Below are 22626 nucleotides of genomic sequence, written 5' to 3'. Positions count from 1 at the left end.
AAACATACCTGGGGCTTCCTCCAGCCTGATCGCTCCCTCAACGCCGTCCTCCGATGCCTGCAGCCTCCGCAACTGGCCCCAGAAAGACGTCCAGTCGGCGTAGGCACAGTCAGGCCGCGTGCGCTCCCCCGTCTTGCTCCCGTGGCTGGGAGCATTCTGAGCCTGCACAGAATGTGCACAGCCAGCCTGCGCAGTATGCCTAGGACTAGAAGACTTTCCAGGGCAATTTGCGGAGGCTGCAAGCAGCGGAGGACGGCGGCATGGGAGTGATCTGGCCGGAGGAAGCCCCAGGTATGTATACATGTTTGATGTCCCCCGTCTCAGGTTTCCTTTAAGTGCCTGTTTCCACTAGGTGCAAATCTGTTTTCTTGGCACAGCAATGATTTCCTATGGGTGCGTTTCCACTAAATGCAAAATCCCCTGCATCCAGAAAAAAATCCCCCCCCAAAAACCTGACAATCTCACTTTATTTGGACGTCGAATGCAGAAAAATAGCTTTCATAGTGATTTTTGTGTTCTTGCATACTCGTCCAATAGCATTAATAAGACCTTCTTCCCCCCCCCCCCCCCAAAAAAAAAACCTGCTTAAATCACTGATTACATTAAGGCATGGTTCACACTAAAATATACAATCACTAACATTTAGCAATTACAAATCTATTCAAGCTGAATCACTCCCCAAACAGATTCTACATGCAGCACGTTTGCGCATTTTACCAAATCACAATGCTGCTGTGGTAACACCCTCAATCACCCCCAGTGTAAACCAAGCCTTTTAGCTATCCCATCACTGCACGTATTGGTTGTCTGTGGATCCTGCAGCCACAGGCCATAGAGTGCTGTGCACAGGTCCTCACTTATATCGTATGAGCCTGACCACTGTACTGCCATGTATAATGTTAAGTGGGTTTATGCCTGATGTACAATTGTTACTGCATAGTGAAACATCTGTGGAACAGGAACCACCTCTTTGCCATTACTCCTGTGCGAAGGTTTGGCATCTTTGTATATAAAGAACAGACTACAATATTGTAACATACCGGTTAAAAGTTCAGTGTACAACATGTATACAGCCTTGTTGTCCCATGGGTTCTCGCTCTGCAAGTCCACAGAGTGTAGGATGTATTTTATGAACACTGTGAGGATCATGGTCATGAGTATAGCATACTAAACAAAAAAAAAACAAACAAAAAAAAAAATTAAAATAAAATAAAAAACAAAAACACAAGGAAATTATTCAAATAACATTTGTGTTTTTATTTTGTATGAGAGTATCTTTACTCAGAAGTCTGTGTACTTAGTCATTCAAATAACAAATCCCTCAGCAAACCTATAAAATGTACCCATACACTGGCAGATGGCCATTATTTGATTTAATCTGATCAGAGAGGAATCTATTTCTGGCACTGTAGTGCACACAGATTTCAGCAATAAATATGGTCTAAATCTGTGCAGCTGCCTTTTTTGCCAAATCTCTCCATGTAATGTGTGTTGCAGAGCTCACCAGTCCGCTGGCATGCCTCCTCCTGTGTCTTTTCTACATCTCCACCAGAATGCCTTCAGGTCAAGTGGTGCAGCCACCCAGCGGCAATGGAGAGAAGACACAGAAAACTGCTCAGGAGGCTTCCAAGATACCCAGAACCCTCTCGGCTGCTGGATGAAACCCTCTTACTCATTGTGTTCTGCGCTCACCTTCCTGTAACAGTGTGGCCTCACTGCGCAGGTGCATGGATGGCCACGCCTGCATAATGGCACGAAACCGTTCGTGAATTGAGAAGAAAAAGCCTGTGCAGGCCCTCCGTGCATCCGTGCAGTGTGGCTGCACTGGTACATGGAGGGGTGCGTTGCAGTGAGCAATATTAGACACTAATGTCAAATATAGCAAAAGGAGTCCAAGAACAGGAACGGAGGAGCTGTGGAAAACCAGGGAAGTCTCTTTAAGTGACTTCAAATTTACTTTAACCACCGTTTCAATACTCTTCATGGGCCTGGGAAAAACACATTAAAAATGGTGGGGGGGGGGGGGGGGGGGGGGGGACAGCCCTTTTAAGCAAAATCTTTCCAGCATGCCGGATCAGGTGGCTATGTTGCAGCATCCATCTCTGGCAGATTCAGATATTATAATAGAATTTGTCGGATATCGATGCTGCAAATGAAGTAATGCACTGGAACCTTAAAGTGGATCCGAGAAACTTTTCTCATTGCATAATTGTGTTCCTTCCATATAGTTTATAGGGCATTCCTCAAGCCAAATACTTTGTTTTGTTTTAATACTCTAATTCCCTATAAACTAAACAAGCCTAGCCCACAGCTCCTTTTGTGCATTGGCACTGTAGCAAGGGCTTATGGGAGCTCAGTCTGGGCAGGAGGAGGCTACTAGCCATTGATTTCAGAGGCAGAGGGGAGGAGGAGAGGGGACTGAATTTACACACAGGCAAGCTGTAACAATGTGACAAACAGAACATGGCCACTGTCATTGTATCACAGGAATAAATAATCAAAATGCTGAAGCTGTTTGCAGCTAGATATGCTTTGTAAACTATCTAAACTTTAGAAAAGATAGACAAGTTACTTGTTATAATTAGTTTTTCATCTTGGATCCGCTTTAACACTACCTTTGCTGCAGAATGGTGGTTGTATCCACTTGACTTTGTGTACAATTACTTATGTTCTACCCTTCTTACATAAACAGGTTCACTAGCAGGGACATACAGTGGTCTTGTAGGGGTAAACATGATTGGCCAGGGCTGTTTTTTATGGGTTGCAAGCATTCCATTTAATTAGTCACGCCTGCGCTTCAACATTCGGATTGAAGCACATGCAATGTGGAAGAGCCTTAAAGAGACTCCGTAACAAAAATTGCATCCTGTTTTTTATCATCCTACACGTTCCAAAAGCTATTCTAAGGTGTTCTGGCTAACTGCAGCACTTTCTACTATCACAGTCTCTGTAATAAATCAACTTATCTCTCTCTTGTCAGACTTGTCAGCCTGTCTCTGGAAGGCTGCCAAGTTCTTCAGTGTTGTGGTTCTGTGATGCATCTCCCCCCTCCTGGCCCCTCTATGCACACTGCCTGTTGTATTATTTAGATTAGAGCAGCTTCTCTCTTCTCTTATCTTTTACAAGCTGGATAAATCCTCCTCTGAGCTGGCTGGGCTTTCACATACTGAGGAATTACATACAGGCAGAGCTGTCTGCACTCTGCAGGAAGAAACAGCCTGACACTTCAGTGCATGAGCGATGCAGGGGGAAAGAAACACACAAATGATCTCTTGAGATTCAAAAGGAAGGGTGTATACAGCCTGCTTGTGTATGGATGTATTTTCTATGTGTGGACATACTGTACATCAACCTACTTCCTGTTTTGGTGGCCATTTTGTTTGTTTATAAACAAACTTTTTAAAACTGTTTTTAACCACTTTTAATGCGGCGAGGAGCGGCGAAATTGTGACAGAGGGTAATAGGAGATGTCCCCTAACGCATTGGTATGTTTACTTTTGTGCGATTTTAACAATACAGATTCTCTTTAAAGGCTACAAATGCCTACTTGAACACCTTATTAAAGTAAAAACTGAGGCAAAGTTTTTGATATTGCAGAGACACATCAGAACCTGTCAGGCTGTTACTGGCATCATAGTCCTTGATGTAACGGCTAACTTTGCCTTCCTGTTCCAGAGACACAGCAAGAAGTTTGAGGAAATGTCAGAGCACTTAAAGGAATTGTCAGGCAAAAAAAAAAAAAAAAAAAAAAAAAAAAAAAAAAAAAAATTTAAAAAAAAAAAATAGGGCCCCATGCAGCCATCCTGTGCCCTCGTAGTCACTCACTGCTGCTCCAGTCCCCCGCTGCCAGCTAGTTCCGTTTTTGTCGACCTCTTGGTCGGCAGGCCGCATTGCGTCCATTTTTTTGCGCATTCCCGCTGGTGCAGGAACATTAACACATACATTTTTTAGCGTTAGCGGTGCAACGCTAAAACTTTTTCGCATTGCATCGCTAAAAAAATGTGTTAATGTTCCTGCACCCGCGTAAAAATGGACGCAATGCGGCCCGCCGACCTAGAGGTCGGCAAAAACTGAACTAGCTGGTGGCGGGGCAATGGAACAGCAGTGAGTGATTAGGAGGGCACAGGAAAGCTGCATGGGGCTGGTAGAAGCCCCAGGTAAGTGAAACTTTTTTTTTTTGCCTTACATTTCCTTTAATACAAGAAGTATAAAAATGAAAGGAAAAAGAAAGAAGGGAGAGGGTTCTGTTTTTTATTTTAAAAAGTATTTTCTGTATTATAAAATGTCAACATTTCATTTCTTTCCAAACCCTAATTTGTGTAGATTTTACTCACTTACCTCAAAACCAAAGACTAGCTGAACTGAGGCCCCACGTGTGACCAGGCTATGGTAAGCATGAGACACAAACAAAACATCCAGCACACCCAGCAGAAGCATCAGAGCTGGAAAAAATGGACAGCAGGTATAGTAAGACAGCAATCAAAAGATGAAGACCGTAATAGCAGTTGTAGTCAACACACAAGTAATGGTTAAAGTAAACACAGAAACTCTTTATACATACGGAAACTAATTAACATGAGGACACAAGTATGATGCAACACTCATGCAAGAATAGCTTGAGATTTAAACACAGTACAGCCATTACACAGGTGACTGTCAGCCTGATTTTAGTTGTGGTTCGGAGGATATTTATAGCAAATGCAGCTGTATGCAAACATTTAACGGCCAGCAAAACAGGAACTGATACTGAATTGTTCTCTGACAGGTACATCTACACGTCATGTGTAGAAACATTGATGCTTTTGAACTGCAGGTGTAGAGAAAGCTACTGAGAGTTCCCTGGACTGCTAGAAGATCTAACCAGTCAATACTTAAAGAGGAGCTGTTAGGTATAAGGTCTCAGAGAAAATAAACACATATATCAGTAGCTAAAGATTGGCTGTACTTACATTACATATGCATTTCACTGTCCACGTTTGGATTTCACAGAATTTGTATATAGTATATGCAGAGATAGATGCTCCTGACAGCTCATGGCAGGCTCCATGTTTTTCTGTCAAATGTGTCGTCATGTCCTGCCTGCTTCCTGATCACAGATAAGCTCGTACTTGAACAACACAGTGTGCAGTGAATATTAATGAGCCATGTGGCTAGGAACAATAGCTGACTCATGCAGTGTACTCTGCCCGGAGATTTATCAGTGCTACGCGCTGGACTGATTACAAGCTGCTGTAACGTCTCATTAGCAGCCGAGGGGAGGGCCCCAGAATGCTTTGCAGTATAGTATGCGGCTTGCGTCCTCTTGGGTTTTAACAGCCTTGCTGATAAGCACACATCAAAGGTAACTGAGATTTTTATCCTCACTAATGGCTTTTGGGCTTCCTTCTAAACTGTTTAACACAGGAGAATAGAGGTTTAAATTAGCTTCTGCAGCCTGACAGTTACTCTTTAAAGGATACCGTAGCACAAATATACATTTAAAACCGGGGGAGCAGGCACGTGTAGTGGGCTCTCCTCATGCCCACCGCTCCCCCCGATCTCCTGTGCCTCCCCTCTGTTACTCTGTACCGACCTCAGAACTTACTTCCTGATCGGGAGGGTCGTTGCAGACTGTGCAGGAACTACCCAGTGACGGCGTGTCCCTGATCGCATACCTGCCGCCCGGGAAAACTGTGCGCATGCATGCTATGTCACAATAGCATGCATGTCCTTTCAAGGCCATAGTGTTCACTACAAGGGCTGATACTGCTATTAAAACTCAAATACTATGGTTACATATTGAGAAGATCAGATTCTTTGGAGAAATTCTTGATGCTTGGAAAAATTTAGGGTAAAAGAAGAGGACGACAGAATTTAAGATGGAATAGACAGCATGTGTGAAGCTATGAACATGCCTATAAACCAGCTGAAAGAAGCAATGATTGACAGAGACATCTGGCGTGCAGAAGTACATATGGTCAGGAATAGTCAGAGTCAACTAAACAAATGAGGAGGATCAACTAACTATTTCTCCTGTGTTTTCAGTGTGAGTGAGTGAGTGAGTGAGTGAGTGAGTGAGTGAGTGAGTGAGTGAGTGAGTGAGTGAGTGAGTGAGTGAGTGAGTGAGTGAGATTTTAGCACGTATGACAGTACATTTGCTTTAAACTAGCAAAGCCGAAAATTTAGTGCATTACACCCATTTACAAAACATATTGAAATTTCCAGTCTAGCAGCACCCAGTAGTTCCTGATTGCTAGGGGAGTGGGAGGTTCTTTTAGCTGTAGTGCTGACACAAAATGTATATCTTAGCAGCAGAGTAGGTGGCCAGGGTCAGCTCTATGTTCACAATGCAAGACTATACCTGGTGCCCCCTCTCAGACCACCTCATGGTGGAAATAATGGGATGGGAGGGGGGAAAGGCGTAGAGGAGCGGCATCTGATATTCACACAGGAAGTCAATTCAGCAAACCAGGTAATAATTTGCATTATGTGACAATTCCCACTCAGCAGCTATCAGTAAGCCGGTCAGCTGTCAGCAAAAATGCCGGAAGAAAGCACTCAGGAGTCAGGCCTAGTGCACACCAGAGCGTTTCCGCTGCGGTTTGCGATCCTCCTGCGGGTGCGGATCCGCTAGGGTAATGTATTTCAATGGGCTGGTGCACACCAGAGCGGGAGGCGTTTTGCAGAAACGCATACTCCCGGGCTGCAGCAGATTTTGGATTGCGGATGCGTTTCTGCCTCAATGTTAAGTATAGGAAAAACGCAAACCGCTCTGAAAAACAGCACTTCAGAGCGGTTTGCCAGGCGTTTTTTGTTACAGTAGCTGTTCAGTAACAGCTTTACTGTAACAATACAGGAAATCTACTACACCAAAACCGCTACACAAAACCGCAAAACGCTAGCTGAAACGCTACAGAAAAAGAAGAAAAAGCGTTTCAAAATCTGCTAGCATTTTGCGGATCTGCTAGCGGTTTTTGGTGTGCACCAGGCCTCAGAGGCTTCTAGATGAGCACTGGATATTAATCCCACAATAATTAAGGAATTCACTCCCTAGTTCACACACAAACCACATTAAGGGCTGGTGCACACCGAGCGGCTTTTTCAGCGTTCCTGCAGCCGCTTGCGGCTGCGGATCCGCTTGGTCAATGTATCTCAATGGGGTGGTGCACACCAGAGCAGGAGGCGTTTTGCAGAAACGAAAAATGCCGGGGTGAGGCATTTTTTGGATTGCGGGTGCGTTTCTGCCTCAATGTTAAGTATAGGAAAAACGCAAACCGCTCTGAAAAACGCCTGTTCAGAGCGGTTTGCCAGGCGTTTTTGTTACAGAAGCTGTTCAGTAACAACTTTACAACAACAACAACAAATAACATTTGTAAAGCGCTTTTCTCCCGTGGGACTCAAAGCGCATAAGCATGGCTCCGACCATCGTGGTACAGGGGAAGAATTTTATAAATCTGGAAATGCCAGGCTAAACAGGTGGCTTTTCAGTCTGGATTTGAATAGCTCCAGGGATGGTGCTGTCTTTACTGGGTGTGGTAGGGAGTTCCAAAGAGTAGGGGCAGCATGACAGAAGGCTCTGTCTCCAGATTTTTTGAGGTGCACTCTGGGAGTGACCAAGTTTATAGAACTTGCTGATCTGAGGTTGTGAGAGGTGTGGTGCAGCTTCAGCAAGTCCTTCATGTATCCAGGGCCCAGATTGTGCAGGGATTTGAATGTCAGCAGTCCAATCTTGAAGAGTATTCTCCATTCTACTGGTAGCCAGTGCAGTGAGCGAAGGATCGGTGTAATGTGACAGTGGCGAGGCTGGTTTGTTAGCAGTCTGGCAGCAGCATTCTGTACTAATTGCAGGCGACGCAGGTCTTTTTTGGGGAGGCCAGCATAAAGGGCATTGCAGTAGTCCAGCCGTGATGTGATGAAGGCGTGGACTAGGGTTTGAAGATCCTCTGGGGGAATCAGATGTTTAATCTTTGCAATGTTCTTCAGATGAAAGAAGGAAGATTTAACTACAGATGAAATTTGGTTTCTGAAACTCAATTCCCCATCGATTAGTACGCCAAGGCTGCGCACAAGGTTGGAGCTGTTTATGTCTGAATTCCCAATCCTGATTGGTGTTGCTTTAGGATAGAGCTGTTTTGATGGCGAGCACTGGCTTTGGACAAACAGGACCTCAGTTTTGTCAGCATTCAGTTTCAACCAGTTATCATTCATCCATGCCTGAAGCTCAGCTAAGCAAGAGTTTATTTTTGGGGTAGGGTCTGTTCCACCAGGTTTGAAGGACAGGTATAGCTGTGTGTCATCGGCGTAGCAGTGGTACGTCAGGCCATGTCGTTGGATAAGTGTACCGAGTGGCAACATGTAGATTGCAAACAGCAGAGGGGATAGGATTGATCCTTGTGGCACTCCGAATTGTAGAGGTGCAGGTTTGGACATTATAGGTCCTAGGGATACTCTCTGTGTTCTGTCAGTCAGGAATGATCTGAACCACTGGAGGACTGATCCACTGATGCCACAGTACTCCTGCAGTCTGTTAAGCAGGATTTCATGGTCAACTGTATCAAAAGCAGCTGAGAGATCCAACAGGATTAGGATGGAGCATTCCCCTCTGTCCCTTGCCATGAGCAGATCGTTGCAGACTTGGATGAGGGCTGTTTCACAGCTGTGGTGTTTCTTAAAGCCAGATTGTAGAGGGTCCAGGATGATGTTTACTGACAGCCTGGTTTCAAGTTGCAGATAGACAGCCTTTTCAATAACTTTACCTAAGAAGGGGAGGTTGGAGACAGGTCTGTAGCTGCTCATAGCATCTGGATCCATGGAAGGTTTTTTGAGAAGGGGCTTGATGATTCCTTCTTTTAGAGAGGTAGGAAACCTCCCTGCTGCTTACTGTAACAATATATGAAATCTACTATACTGAAATCCGCTGCAGCAACCCGCAAAACGCTAGCAAAACGCCATAGAAAAATAGGAAAAAGCGTTTCAAAATCTGCTAGCATTTTGCGGATCTGCTAGCGGTTTTTGGTGTGCACCGGGCCTAAGGGCTGGTGCACACCAAGCGGCTTTTTTGGCGTTTTCAGATCCGCTTGCGGCTGCGGATCTGCTTGGTCAATGTATCAATGGGGTGGTGCACACCACAGCGGGAGGAGTTTTGCAGAAACGAAAAATACCTTGGTGAGGCATTTTTTGGATTGTGGATGCGTTTCTGCCTCAATGTTAAGTATAGGAAAAACGTAAACCGCTCTGAAAAACGGCACTTCAGAGCGGTTTGCCAGGCGTTTTTGTTACAGTAGCTGTTCAGTAACAGCTTTACTGTAACAATACAGGAAATCTACTACACCAAAACCGCTAGACAAAACCGCAAAACGCTAGCTGAAACGCTACAGAAAAAGAAGAAAAAGCGTTTCAAAATCTGCTAGCATTTTGCGGATCTGCTAGCGGGTTTTGGTGTGCACCAACCCTATGAAAACCAGAAAGACTGAACCCCCCCTAGTCTATAGAACTAGTTCAAAATACACAATTCATTTTAATACTAGATATTGTTGCAACATTACAATACATTATGCTTTTGTGCTGTAATAAATCTGACTGTCCAAAAAGCAGCTGATGACTTTATATATTAAAAAAAAAAAAAAAAAAAAAAAAAAGGGATGATTCTATGATGGATCTTCATGAAAATTAAGCTATAATTCTTCATGTCTTAAAGCGGACCTAAACCCAGGACTTCCTCTCTGCTCTAAAAGATAAACCGCAGCATAATATCCTTTACAGAAAATCATTTGTTTGTTACAGCTTAAAGTGGGCCTAAATTAAAAATACAAGATTTCAGAAATAAAATCTATTTTCTAAATTATAATAATAAATAGCAGCTTTTTTCGGCTGCATGATGACAAATGTAAAATATTTTACATTTATTGGAGGAACCCCTCCCTTCCTTTCATATTGCCGGGTCAGAATCCGGCAAACTGGTTTAGTAGATGGTCTCCAGCAAAGAAAGAATTGCTAATGGCTGCCACCTGTGTAATCCTAGTAATGAAAAGAGAAGGGTGAAAAGCATGCACTGAAATGCTCATAGGCTCGAAGGAGGGTTTATTTATCTTTGTATGTGTCAGAGTGGTGCAACTAAATATTCTGAATAAAAAAAAAAAAATGTTCGGTTTGGGTCCGCTTTAAAGAGAACCCGAGGTGTGTTTAAAGAATGTTATCTGCATACAGAGGCTGGATCTGCCTATACAGCCCAGCCTCTGTTGCTATCCCAAACCCCACTAAGGTCCCCCTGCACTCTGCAATCCCTCATAAATCACAGCCGGGCTGTGAGGCTGTGTTTACATTTGTAGTGTCAGTCTCAGCTGCTCCCCCGCCTCCTGCATAGCTCTGGTCCCTGCCCCCGTCCCTTCCCTCCAATCAGCAGGGAGGGAAGGGATGCAGGCGGGGACTGGAGTTCTGCAGGAGGCGGGGAGAGCAGCAGATTGACACTATAGAGATAAACACAGCCAGCTCTGACAAGCTGTTTGTCAGCAGCGTGGCTGTGATTTATGAGGGATTGCAGAGTGCAGGGGGACCTTAGGGGGGTTTGGGATAGCAACAGAGGCTGGGCTGTATAGGCAGATCCAGCCTCTGTATGCAGATAATATTCTTCAAACCCACCTCGGGTTCTCTTTAAGCTAGTGCTCACCACCCGACAGCTCCAGCAACGTTCCCTTGACGACGGATGTTAAGCAACGCCCCTTTCTGCTTGTGACGTCACGCAAATGGGATGTAAGCGATTGCAGTACTTTGCGCGGAGTTGACGGGGATCTTAACGATCTGACATGTCCGTTGCTTAACTGTGTGGTCGGCAACATCGGTTAACATTCTTATGTTAAAGCCTTGTGGGTACAAGGCTTTACAGAACTCCTCAGAGGTAGTGTAGAATTATTACCTGGTTTGCTGGAAGCACATACAGCAGTCATTCCCAACCCATGTGCCGCGACACATTGATGTGTAGCGGCAGCATTGGGTATGTGTTGCCGCTCACTGCCCGCTCTCTCCCTGCTTTTGCCGGTCTCTGCTCCGTCTGTAATTAGAGCAGTGCTACAAGAAAATGGCCAGCAATGTCCACAAATGCGGACATCGGTGGCCATTTTCTTGTAGCCATCTACCTACAGACAGAGAGGAGGCGGGGAGAAGCAGGGAAAGAAGACGTGCAAAGTACCCACATAGGGGAATTGGCCGCCAGCTCAGGATACATGAGCGGCGGCCACGGGAACGGAGGGGGAAGCAGGCTGGCCACCTACCTTCCTAAACTATACTGGAGGCAACTACCAACTACCCATACTGGGGCATCTATACTACATCTATACTGCGTGCAAGACATGCAATAAAATGAACGAAAGTTCTAGCCAGTGCAGTGCCTCCTTCTACTTTATCGATATTCACTGTGTGGTGGTAGGAGTGGTGTACCTACCTGGAGGATTGGCACCGTCATTAGCTCTCCTAAGGATCGAGCCTTTCCCAAGACCAAGGGCATACTTGAACTAGGCATCTACGCTACCCATACCGGGGCAACTATGCTACCCATACCGGGGCATCTATACTACCTATACATATGTGATGTGTCACGGAGATCTGAGCGTTTGGCGTGAGGTGTCATGACTTCAAAAAGGTTGGGAACCACTGACATACTGAGTTAAACCTCCTGTGCTTATATATATAGGCTCTCTGAAGGGCACACTGCTGGCACAGATCAGACAGAGGTGTCAGCTCAAATTAAAAATTACAGTTAGGTATTACTTACAGATAAGGGAGAATTAGACAGCCTGTTATCTCTAAGTGGAAACATGGTTAGTTTTTCTTTGTTTTCCTTCTCTCCTATGCATAAGGATAGGTCCTCTTTAAAGGGAAGGTCCAAGCAAAAAAAAAAAAAAAAAAAAAAAAAAAAAAAAAGAGTTTCACTTACCTGGGGCTTCTACCAGCCCCATGTAGCCACCCTGTGCCCTTGTAGTCACTCACTGCTGCTCCAGTCCCCCGCTGGCAGCTTTCTGACCTCGGAGGTCAGGGCCACATTGCATACATTTTTACGCATTCCAGCTAGTGCAGGAACAAAAATTTACGCATTGCACCACTAACACGTAAAAATGTAGGTGTTAATGTTCCTGCACTAGCGGGAATGTGTAAAAATGTATGCAATTCGGCCCTGACCTCCGAGGTCAGAAAGCTGCCAGTGGGGGACTGGAGCAGCAGTGAGTGACTACAAGGGCACAGGATGGCTGCATGGGGCTGGTAGAAGCCCCAGGTAAGTGAAACTCATTTTTTTTTTTTTGCTTGGACCTTCCCTTTAAACATTCCACATATTAGTATAAACAAACGTGTGGTCTTATATTTATATCTTATATTCCAAGCAAGTGCCATTTAGTGTGTAAGTCCCAGTGAGTTTTCAAATGTTTGCACTGCTAAAAATGTTAGCATGCCATGAGCGAAGCAATCTAAAGTGCACATGCATAAATTATATATCATCTACAGAGGTGATTTACACAGAAACACAACTTATGCATTAACCATTTACACAAACACAACCTACCCAGAATACGAAAATGAAACAGCCAGGAAATGTTCGGACTACGCTCCATCTGGAATTAAAAAAATACATTAAATACTGATAAACAAGCAGTTTCCCGAGGGGTATTCAAGAAATTGGTGGAAATGGAATTGACTGTTACAAAAACACGCTGATCTTTCTGGCCCCCATAATGCTATTTTCTCCGTGAAGCAGATATAAAGTATAGCCATATGAGGGGCAGATGAGGGACCATTTACAGATTTAGTGGACTTCAGAGTTTAAGGACTAGGCTTTGAGTTAATTCCATGACTCCAGTATCTGTTGTCCCATCCCTAGGATCTAATTATAAATAATTAAAACATGCTTTTTGCATAGATCAGTATGGGTAGATGGGAGTCCTTAGCAAAGGGATAGCATATTTCCTAAGAACGTGGCATCTTGCCATCTCAGTATTACACTACTTCTCTAAAATACTTAGTAGTAATAAATACACCCTGTAGTCTAAGTGGAAACACGTAAAGGATATATTGAACAAAAAGTAAGGAGATCACTATTCATTGCGCTTAACCAATATTGAGGGCCATTACCAGCTTTTACAGGCTGCCTCTTTTGAATATGGTTTACATTTTCTATTCTGTTGCAGTACTTACTAGCTATCCTATTGCTTGCCGATTGTATGATTTGCTGAACTTCATGTTCTATCCAGTACAGTATGTGGATTGCACCTCTACACCCACGTGAATGGAAATTGGAAAACATTACTACAACTAGTGTCATGTTTACAATACTCTGTGCAGGTTCATGGGAAAAACAAGTGGATGTACAGTTTACTGTATGGAGAGGACTCTACTATATCAATGAGGAGGTGATTTAGAGAGAAGGCGGTTGGAAGGGGAGGTCTTAAATTTACATGGAACATTTAGGTTACAGTCACACTGACAATGCGGTGTGTAGCAATGGACAACATAATCATCAAGCAAATGTGATGCATAATATACTGTAATGGTATGTTCACAACAATGCATTAGAATTATTTTAACACATCTTCTCTTCATTAGATTTGATTTTTCAACTAATTGGATGTATTTAAAATTATAATATGAGGAAGTGTATGGCAGCCTTAACTTTAAAGAGAATCCGGGGTAGGTTTTAAGAATGCCATTAGGACACAGAGGTTGGTTCTGCATACAATGACCAGCCTCTGTTACTATAATGTGCCCCCCCTCCCCAGGCACCCCTGCACTCTGCTGTCCCCCGTAAATCAAACTGCCGTGCTAGCAACATGCACCTTGTCGCTAGCAGGCTGTTTACCTCTGAGTGTCTGTCACCGCCGCTCCCCCGCCTCCTCTATAGTGCCGCTCCCCAACTGCGTCCCTTCCCTCCCTGCTGATTGGAGGGAAGGGACGCAGGTTGGGAGCGGCGCTATAGAGGAGGCGGGGGAGCGACGGTGACAGACACTCAGAGGTAAACAGCCTGCTAGCGACAAGGTGCATGTCGCTAGCATGGTGGTTTGATTTATGGGGGACAGCAGATGCAGGGGGGGGGGGGGGGGCACCGTATAGTAACAGAGGCTGGTCATTGTATGCAGAACCAACCTCTGTGTCCTAGTGGCATTCTTAAAAACCACTCCGGATTTTCTTTAAAGCTAGATTTAAATATGTGCAGCAGGTAGGCTGTTGTCAACCCTCACTGTGTGCCATATGTCTGCATAAAATGTTTGCCTTTCCTTTTTGCAGTGGTTTGATTTCATCACTATTTTGTACACAATGGCTTGAATTAAAAAATTAATCTGTACCCTCTAGCGTGAAATGTCACATATATACATATATAAAAAAAGGAAGTAAAACAAGGTGGATCATTGGTGGTTTTGGGCACCACACTAGCAGCGCTCAATATCTGGCAGATAGTACACCCCAAAACGAAATGGTACATTTCTGCAAGTGCATGAAACAACTACTGCAAAGTATCACATTTATCATACGGTACATGCTTTTGAAAAGAAATTAAAATATGCACATATGAAGCCAATTAACTTCTCTGCTCTCACGTATGCCGCATCCGCCTCTAAAAACGCTTGTCTAATGTATTTCAATGGGATGGTGCACACCGGCGGTTTGCGTTTTTTGCCAAGCCGCAAACGCGCCTCCTGCAGCGCGTTTGCGGTTTTCGGAAGCGTTTCATCCTCAATGTAAAGTATAGGAAAACCGCAAACCGCTCTGAAAAACGCTAGTTCAGAGCGGTTTGCCAGGCATTTTTGTTACAGTAGCTGTTCTGTAACAGCTTTTACTGTAACAATATGTGTAATCTGCTACACAAAAACACACGCAAAACCGCTAGGTATGTTTAGAAAACCTCTCTAAACATACCTAGAATCGCTCTGAAATCAGCTCCCAAAACCGCTAGCGTATTGCGGATCTGCTAGCGGTTTTGGTGTGCACTGGGCCAAAGACAGGAATGACAAGGGAATCTACAAAATGAACATAAGGCTAAATACACAAATACCTTTTCACTTTATCACCTTCATGCTACAAAGTATTTCAGCAAATCAGTAACAAAAACTGATCACCATTTAACATTACTTTTATGTAATTATATTAAAAATAAATTAAAAGTCTTACAAAATCAACACGGTCCTCAGCCAGCCAGTGGAAGCATTTGAGGAATAATAGAAGGGTGAAAAGGGCAACAAACCGCGGGCTGAAATCGTCTCGGAAAACTGTGAAGGCCAGACACGTCTCTGTGACAGCATACCAGGAGCGTTCCAGGAGGTGCTGAGGACAGGAAAGCAATGTAAAAAAAAAAAAAAAGTACACATTAGCACAAGAGACCATCAATAGGCCAACTTTACACACTCTGCAAGCTAAACATTTGTAAGCTGGGCTGGAAAAATAATCAACTCTTTAAGGCTGGTTTCACAGTGGGACATTGCGTTTTAGGGGACGTTATGGTCGCATAACGTGCCCCTAACGCAACGCCTGGTGGTGTTGGAGCAGGATGCTACCAAGAGCCGCGTTACAAGCAGCTCTTGGTGCGCCTGCTCTGTCAGAGGCGCTGCGGAGACCACGTGAGCGGAGCTCTCCGCATCACGTGGTCCCGCCAGCCAATCCGCGGCCGCTCCAGGATGTAAACACTGCAAGTGCAGTAAATAAGTAGCCATGTGCCTGGCTACGTAGCGGCCTCTCCCTGCCTCCTCTCCGCCCATAAAATGAAAAAAAAAAAAAACCCTACTGAGCATGTGCAAAACAGTCTAACGCGGCTTTGCCGCGTGTAAAGTACTGCATGCAGTACGTTATGTAGACGTACTGCGTTACAATGTAACGCAACGTGGGCACTGTAAACAGCCCATTGATTTTTCATTGCTGTGCGTTGGGGTGTGTTACAGGCTGCTCTAACGTGCGCCTGTAACGTCCCACTGTGAAACCAGCCTAAATGCTCACTATGACTTTAGAAACATTTTGCTTGTCCAGAACATTCACAGCTAGGGACCACAGAGGCTGTTTCAGCTGCTGCTTTTTGTACCAACTCCACAGACCCAGTTTTATGTACAGTCCTATGACAAGTAAAACTGAAAAAAGAGGGGATTCCCCACGCCATGCAGGGGAAAAAAAAAAAAAAAAAAAAAAAAAAAGAGTATCCAGGCTGAAAAACTGCTCAGCAGCTGCATTAAGCTGAGTGTAGAGTATTGGGGAGAGAGGAGGTCTGTATAAAACAGCAAACTGACAGATGAGAACATCAGAAATGACTGCTGCAGTGGGAACCTTAACTGAGAGGGATACGGATGTTTCCTGTTAAACAATACCAGTTGCCAGGCAGTCCAGCTGATCTCTGTGCCTGCAATAGTGGCTGAATCACACCCTGAAACAAGCATGCAGCTAATCCAGTCTGACTTCAGTCAGAGCACCTGATCTGCATGCTTGTTCAGGGGCTGTGGCTAGAAGTATGAGGCCTGGAACCCACTGAAAACCGCAAACGCAAAACGCAACAGCTAGCATTTTGTCTGAGCGGTTTGCAAGCGGATTCATGCGCGTTTTTGGTCGTGTTTTGCAACATTGTATTTTTTTCCCCAGCGGGTGCCTAGCGTTTTGCGTTTTTATCCCGATTGGTCCTGTGAATTATTTTTCATTTTGTTAGTGTGCTGAACCGCAAAACGCTAGCAAAACCGCTCAGTTTAGGTTTTGCTGAGCGTTTCCGCTAGCGGTTCAATACTTTACATTGAAGCGCTAACGCTCCCAAAATGCTGCACGTCCTGCGTTTGTGTTTCTGAGAAACGCAAACGCTCCTGTGGAAGTTGCCCCATCCATTAACATTAGCCCAGCGTTTTGGCAAACTGCTAGCGTATCGCAGTGCTGCCAAAACGCTGCCAAAAGCGCTCCTGTGGGTTCCAGCCCTTAGAGACACAGGATCAGCAGGCGATTCAGCCAACTGGTATTATTTTAAAAGGAAAAATCCATATCCTTCTCAGTTTAGGTTCCCTTTAAGAGGACCTCTAATTTTGTAGTTTTAGTTTATCATATGCGCTGTTTACAATGCCCAAAAATACCTCAGGATAACTTCAAAATTCCTGCTGATAAGGTTCCTGAAGGAATATTGCTCATTCTGCAGCTAGCTTCATATTGCTTGATGCCGCAGTATAAAGCTACGTGTCAGTAAATCACATAGTGCTCTTGCTTGCGATTCCCTCTCCCCCCGCTCACACTTCATCGAGCATTGGTCTTTCCCAAGCCATACTCTAGCAAGAAAATGATTAAACATCAAAAGAGACGATTTTTGAAGAGATTTTCACTAGCAAATCTTATTTCTAATCTTATACGGAATGGTGTACTGGCATGTGTGTTTAGTCTCATGCAATATTAGGTTCTGTATCACCATGACATGAGGCAAAGTAGAAAACTTGAGACAAAACAGACATTCCCGACTTACCTCCATCTCAGCTGCTCTCAACTGACCAAAGAAAACTTTTCCCATGAACTTTCCTAGTAGGAAGACAAGGACAAATGCTTGTATGTAGAGGACCTGAAAGAAAGCAAAAAAAGGTTTTACTGAAGTAATTTAGCCTAACAGATTACTTTTTTTGTGCTACAGTGGAATGTACTCAACAGGTATGCTGTACATCAAACTGTAATGCTGGGCATGAGAAGCTCAGGTGCTCTCACACGCCCAGTAGCGATTTCTCTTACTCACAACAGAGGACTTTTATCAAATACAGGAAAGGTGTGGGTGTGTGTGGGAAGGAGATGACACCATGGCCCATATGCAATTCACTATTTCTCCTGAGTTTTCTCCTAGGAGATATTTTTTCATCTTCTATTTAGAATAACTATTTAGCACTTTGCAATAAAAACAAAAAAGTAGGTGGAAAGTACGATCAAAACTATTTTAAGTATTTTTTGGTTTTTTTACCATTTCATCCTATTGGATGTAGCTGCTACGTGCAAAAGGCTGCTGCGGCGCTGCTGCGTGCTCCCATAGCTGGTCGCGTGCTCCGTGACGCTGCCTGTTAGCCCGGAGATCAATTAATGGGAACACAGTTCCCTTTCATTGATCTAAGTCCCTGTTAGAAAGACCGACAGCTTCTATGAGAACCCGCAATCATTCTAAGTGTTCTGTCCCCTCCGCACTTGTTGTAAGCGTACATGTTATGCTTGCAGGACCAAAAAAAAGACTGAAGCCATCTTGTGGCCAAATAGTAACACTACACCTACTTATTTATTTTTTTACAATAACACACACACAATTACATTTAAAATTAATGGTTTACCTCCTATGCTCTCCAAAAAGTACCCAAATAAAAAAAACATAAACTATAAATAGTTACCTAAGGGTCTGAACTTTAATATACTTCTCAAGAGGGTATATTACTATTATTTTTTAAATTATAAGCTTGTAAATCGTTATGGACACATATTAGCGCCATACATTGTGATAGGGACATAATTTAGATAGTGTAATAACCAGGACAAATGGGCAAATACGTGGGGTTTTAACTATGGTAGCATGCAGGGATGGTTACTCGTGATTCAAATGAAGTTTAAATTACAGCAGCTGAGAAGCTGGGAATGAAAGGGTTATTTACCCATAAATCCGCATCCTCCCCGCGCTCCATATAGGTCCATGCATCCTATTATTAGCGTTCAAAGCCTCGCTGCCGTCACTTCCGGCTTGAAGGAGGAAGTGACGGCAGCGAGGCTTTGAACACTAATAATAGGACGCATGGACCTATATGGAGCGTGGGGACGACGCAGATTTATGGGTAAATAACCCTTTCATACCCCGCTGCTCAGCAGCTGTAATTAAACCTCATTTGAATCTTATTAATCTGTGATGAGCATCCCTGGTATCATGTATTATTTTAAAGCTATAATGGCCAAAAACTGAGAAATGATTTTTTTTCCATTTTTTGTCTTAATATTCCAGTTAAAATGTATGTAGAAAAAAAATAATTCTTATGAAAAATGTACTACCCAAAGAAAGCCTAATTGGATAAAAAGATATAGATCATTTTATTGTGATAAGCAGTGAAAAAGTTATTGACGAATGGGAGGTGAAAATTGCTCGGATGCATAAGGTGAATTAGTTATTATGCTGTTGCTTATCTTTTAGAGCAGAGAGGAAGTTCTGAGTTCAGGTCCACTTTACAAAGTTATTTTTCGGTTTACACATTTGGTAGGTCGTCAACTGATAAACTTTCGAATGCATTGTTTTACTAAAGTAGCCACATTTTACTGCATTTATTAGAATACTGTACACATTATTATTTATTAGAAGCTGTTTGTGTGTACTTACAGCCATGCTTGGGCTTGATTTGGTCAGATATACGACTGTGGGGTAGAACTGGTGCTTGAGGTAATAAGCATGTGTCACTACTGCAACTGTAAGTGCCAGACTGGCACCTGTCATGACTGCTGTCCTCATGGTGGCAGGGATGGGAGGGACAGCACTCTGTGGGGAAAAAGAGAGAGAAAGGTTAGTGCTTACACTATGCAAACGTTAAGGAAGCATCAAAGTTCATTGTAAAATAAACAGGTTTAAAAACCTAAAGCTTCTTATGGACTTAAAGAGGAACTCCAGTGAAAATGTAATAAAAAAAAAAGTGCTTCATTTTTACAATACTTATGTATAAATGATTTAGTCAGTGTTTGCCCATTGTAAAATATTTAAAATCCCTGATTTATATTCTGACATTTATCACATGGTGACATTTTTACTGCTGGCAAGTGATGGAGCTGCTGCTTGTTGTTTTGGCAGTTGGAACCAGCTGTAAACAGCCATTTCCCACAATGCAACAGGGTTCACAGACAGGAAACTGCCAAGAGTACGTACTCAGAATTACTTTGTGGGAGGGGTTTCACCACAATATCAGCCATACAGCGCCCCCTGATGGTCTGTTTGTGAAAAGGAATACATTTCTCATGTAAAAGGGGGGGGGGTATCAGCTACTGATTATGATAAAGTTAAATTCTTGGTCGGAGTTTCTCTTTAAGACTGCCAATAAAGGAAACACGAAGGGAAAATAAACTGATGAGATAAACAATTATTTCTATCCCCCTTCTCCTAAAAATGACTTACTGCACACGTGCGAGCAGTCTCGTGAGGTCACGCTGCAGGAAGAGGCTCTGCGAGACCCCGATAGGACTGGCCACAATGCATTGTCGCTAATCTTCCGGGGGGCCACGCTCAGCGACGGGAGACATCAGAGCACCAAGGGAAGCCTCAACAGGATCCTGAGGCCTTCCTCTCTCTAAGTATCTAATTTTGTACCCGAGCTTCAGCTCAGGTACACGTTAAAATCAACTAAGTTTTCTTTAAAAGAAAAAACAAACAAAAGAAAAAAAACGAACATTTCATAGTCTCTGCTCAATGACACATGCATTGAAGTATGCGAGAGCTAAAATCTATGAACTATTAAACCTTTTCCTCTCAGAAGGCAGTTTGTCAGGAAAGCATTTGATGGCTGTAATTCCTAAAGGCTCATACACACATCAGACCATAGTCTTTTGAAAATGAAAGATCACAGACCAATCTTACCCCCTTCCATGTAGTATGAGAGCCATACCTACACAGTCTTTTCTATGGAGCTGAACTCCACATCAGAAAAAAATCTTTGCAAGATGCTGCACACACAGATGCTGTACAGACACAAAAGATCAGTATCTGCAAAAGATCTGTTCCTGCCAAAAATCCATTCCTGCAAATTGAAATGATAGTCTATGAGATCTGCAGATCATCATACACACATGATTTAACTGACATTCATCTGCAGATCAGATCCACCAGGATGGATTTTCAGATCTGCAGATGAATGTCAGTTAAATCATGTGTGTAAAGCATTTAACTACTGCAAGTGCACAGGGCCACTAGCATGGTCTTCCACAGGCTCAGTTTGGAGGCTTAGCTAACCCAGTCATACCAGACTCTGCCCACTCAAAAAGAGGATGTAGGTCATGAATTCTTAAATTGGGAGAAAACTGCTCAACTTCCTCAAGGTACGCTGGAGGAAAAAAAAAAAAGTTATCTGAAAAAGAGCCAGAAGCTTAAATATGTAGTGCACACAAAAGATGCCTCAACACACAAAAAATACATTTTTTTTGTTACACGCAGCTAGCACTTTGCTAGCTGCGTGTAACTTCCGATCGCCGCCGATCCGCCGCCGCTCGCCGTGCAGTCCCCCCCCCTCCCTGACCCCTTGCGCAGCCTGGCCAATCAGTGCCAGGCAGCGCTGAGGGGTGGATCTGGACTCCCTCCGACGTCACGACGTCCATGACGTTGGTGACGTCATCCCGCCCCGTCGCCATTGCGACCGGGGAAGCCCAGCAGGAAATCCCATTCTGAACGGGATTTTCTGCTTACTCTGATTGCCGAAGGCGATCTGAGTGGGTGGGGGGATGCCGCTGCGCTGCGGCTATCATGTAGCGAGCCCTGGGCTCGCTACATGATTTAAAAAATAAAAAAAATTTAAAAATAGTGCTGCGCCACCTCCTGGGCGATATAATTGTATCGCCCAGAGGGTTAAAGGGGAACTGAAGAGAGAGGTATATGGAGGCTGCCCTGTTTATTTCCTTTTAAGCAATACCAGTTGCCTGGCAGCCCTGCTGATCCTCTGCCTCTAATACTATTAGCCATAGCCCCTGAACAAGCATGCAGCAGATCAAGTGTTTCAGACTTTAAAGTCAAATCTGACAAGACTAGCTGCATGCTTGTTAATGGTGTTATTCAGATACTACTGCAGAGAAATAGACCAGCAGGGCTGCCAGGCAACTGGTATTGATTAAAAGGAAATAAATATGGCAGCCTCTGTATACCTCTTACTTCAGTTCCCCTTTAAAACAAAAAAAAAAAACAAAAAAAAAAAACACACACACACACACACACACACCTTCTCTAATTCAAACTATGGCATTTCCACTATTATAGCAACTAGGTAACTAATTCCACTTAAAGCGGGATTGTCATCATAAAAATCAAATTTCAACAGCAACTGGTCTGAGTTTATTAAGTGATAAAGATGCTAATCCTGCATTCAAAACTTTTTCTGCCGTTATAATTTGGAATTATCACATATTTAGGGAGCACTGGCCCTTTAGTATTCAGTGCCAAACAGTTGCATGCTGGGGGTTCTTTTTATCTATAATATATTCCTCATCTTCCATTTATTTCCCTGCCTAGCTGCTTATCTGAAACACGACCCCTGCTCACTTGTGTTTACAAGCAAGGCAGAGAAAAAAAAATTAAGGGAAGAAATGACATCAGGATTTATCCTAAACTGTGGGAAAAAGAGATGGTTCCCACCAGGAACAGAATACTCTCCATTTACTATATAAAATTTACTAAAATCAAAACATGGACAGTACAATACATGTGTTAAGTAGATTAAGTATCTATCTATCTATCTATCGTACTTGTATTGATTTTCTTTGCAGATTTAAGCGGATATCAGATTAATCATTTCAGCCCGTGGGTATTTTTCACCTTATGGACAGGAGGAATTTTACCATTTCAGAGCTACTCCCTTTATTCCCCAATAACTTTATCATGACTTATCACAACTAACAGTGGCGACGGAAAGATGCCAGTGGAGAGGGACAGGTTAAATAGCAATGTTAGTGCAGGCATGAGAGATG

At 43.6% G+C, this 22626-nt stretch overlaps 1 protein-coding gene across 1 annotated transcript in view; it reads right to left on the bottom strand.

Moving 5' to 3' along the window:
- The window catches only part of SYVN1 (synoviolin 1), a 50539-nt gene that overhangs the window by 25204 nt on the left and 2709 nt on the right, over positions 1 to 22626 (bottom strand). The window contains exons 2-7 of the mRNA XM_068261424.1: positions 19292 to 19447; positions 17429 to 17521; positions 15127 to 15279; positions 12530 to 12578; positions 4339 to 4442; positions 1041 to 1167 (exon numbers count right to left, since the gene is read on the bottom strand). Coding sequence (XP_068117525.1) covers positions 1041 to 1167; positions 4339 to 4442; positions 12530 to 12578; positions 15127 to 15279; positions 17429 to 17521; positions 19292 to 19420 — 655 coding nt within the window. The 5' untranslated portion in view covers positions 19421 to 19447. The remainder of the gene's footprint in view (positions 1 to 1040; positions 1168 to 4338; positions 4443 to 12529; positions 12579 to 15126; positions 15280 to 17428; positions 17522 to 19291; positions 19448 to 22626) is intronic.

Source organism: Hyperolius riggenbachi, chromosome 11 (genome assembly GCF_040937935.1).
Source record: "Hyperolius riggenbachi isolate aHypRig1 chromosome 11, aHypRig1.pri, whole genome shotgun sequence".
Taxonomy (NCBI): Eukaryota; Metazoa; Chordata; class Amphibia; order Anura; family Hyperoliidae; genus Hyperolius; species Hyperolius riggenbachi.
This window is presented reverse-complemented; position numbering and strand designations above follow the sequence as displayed.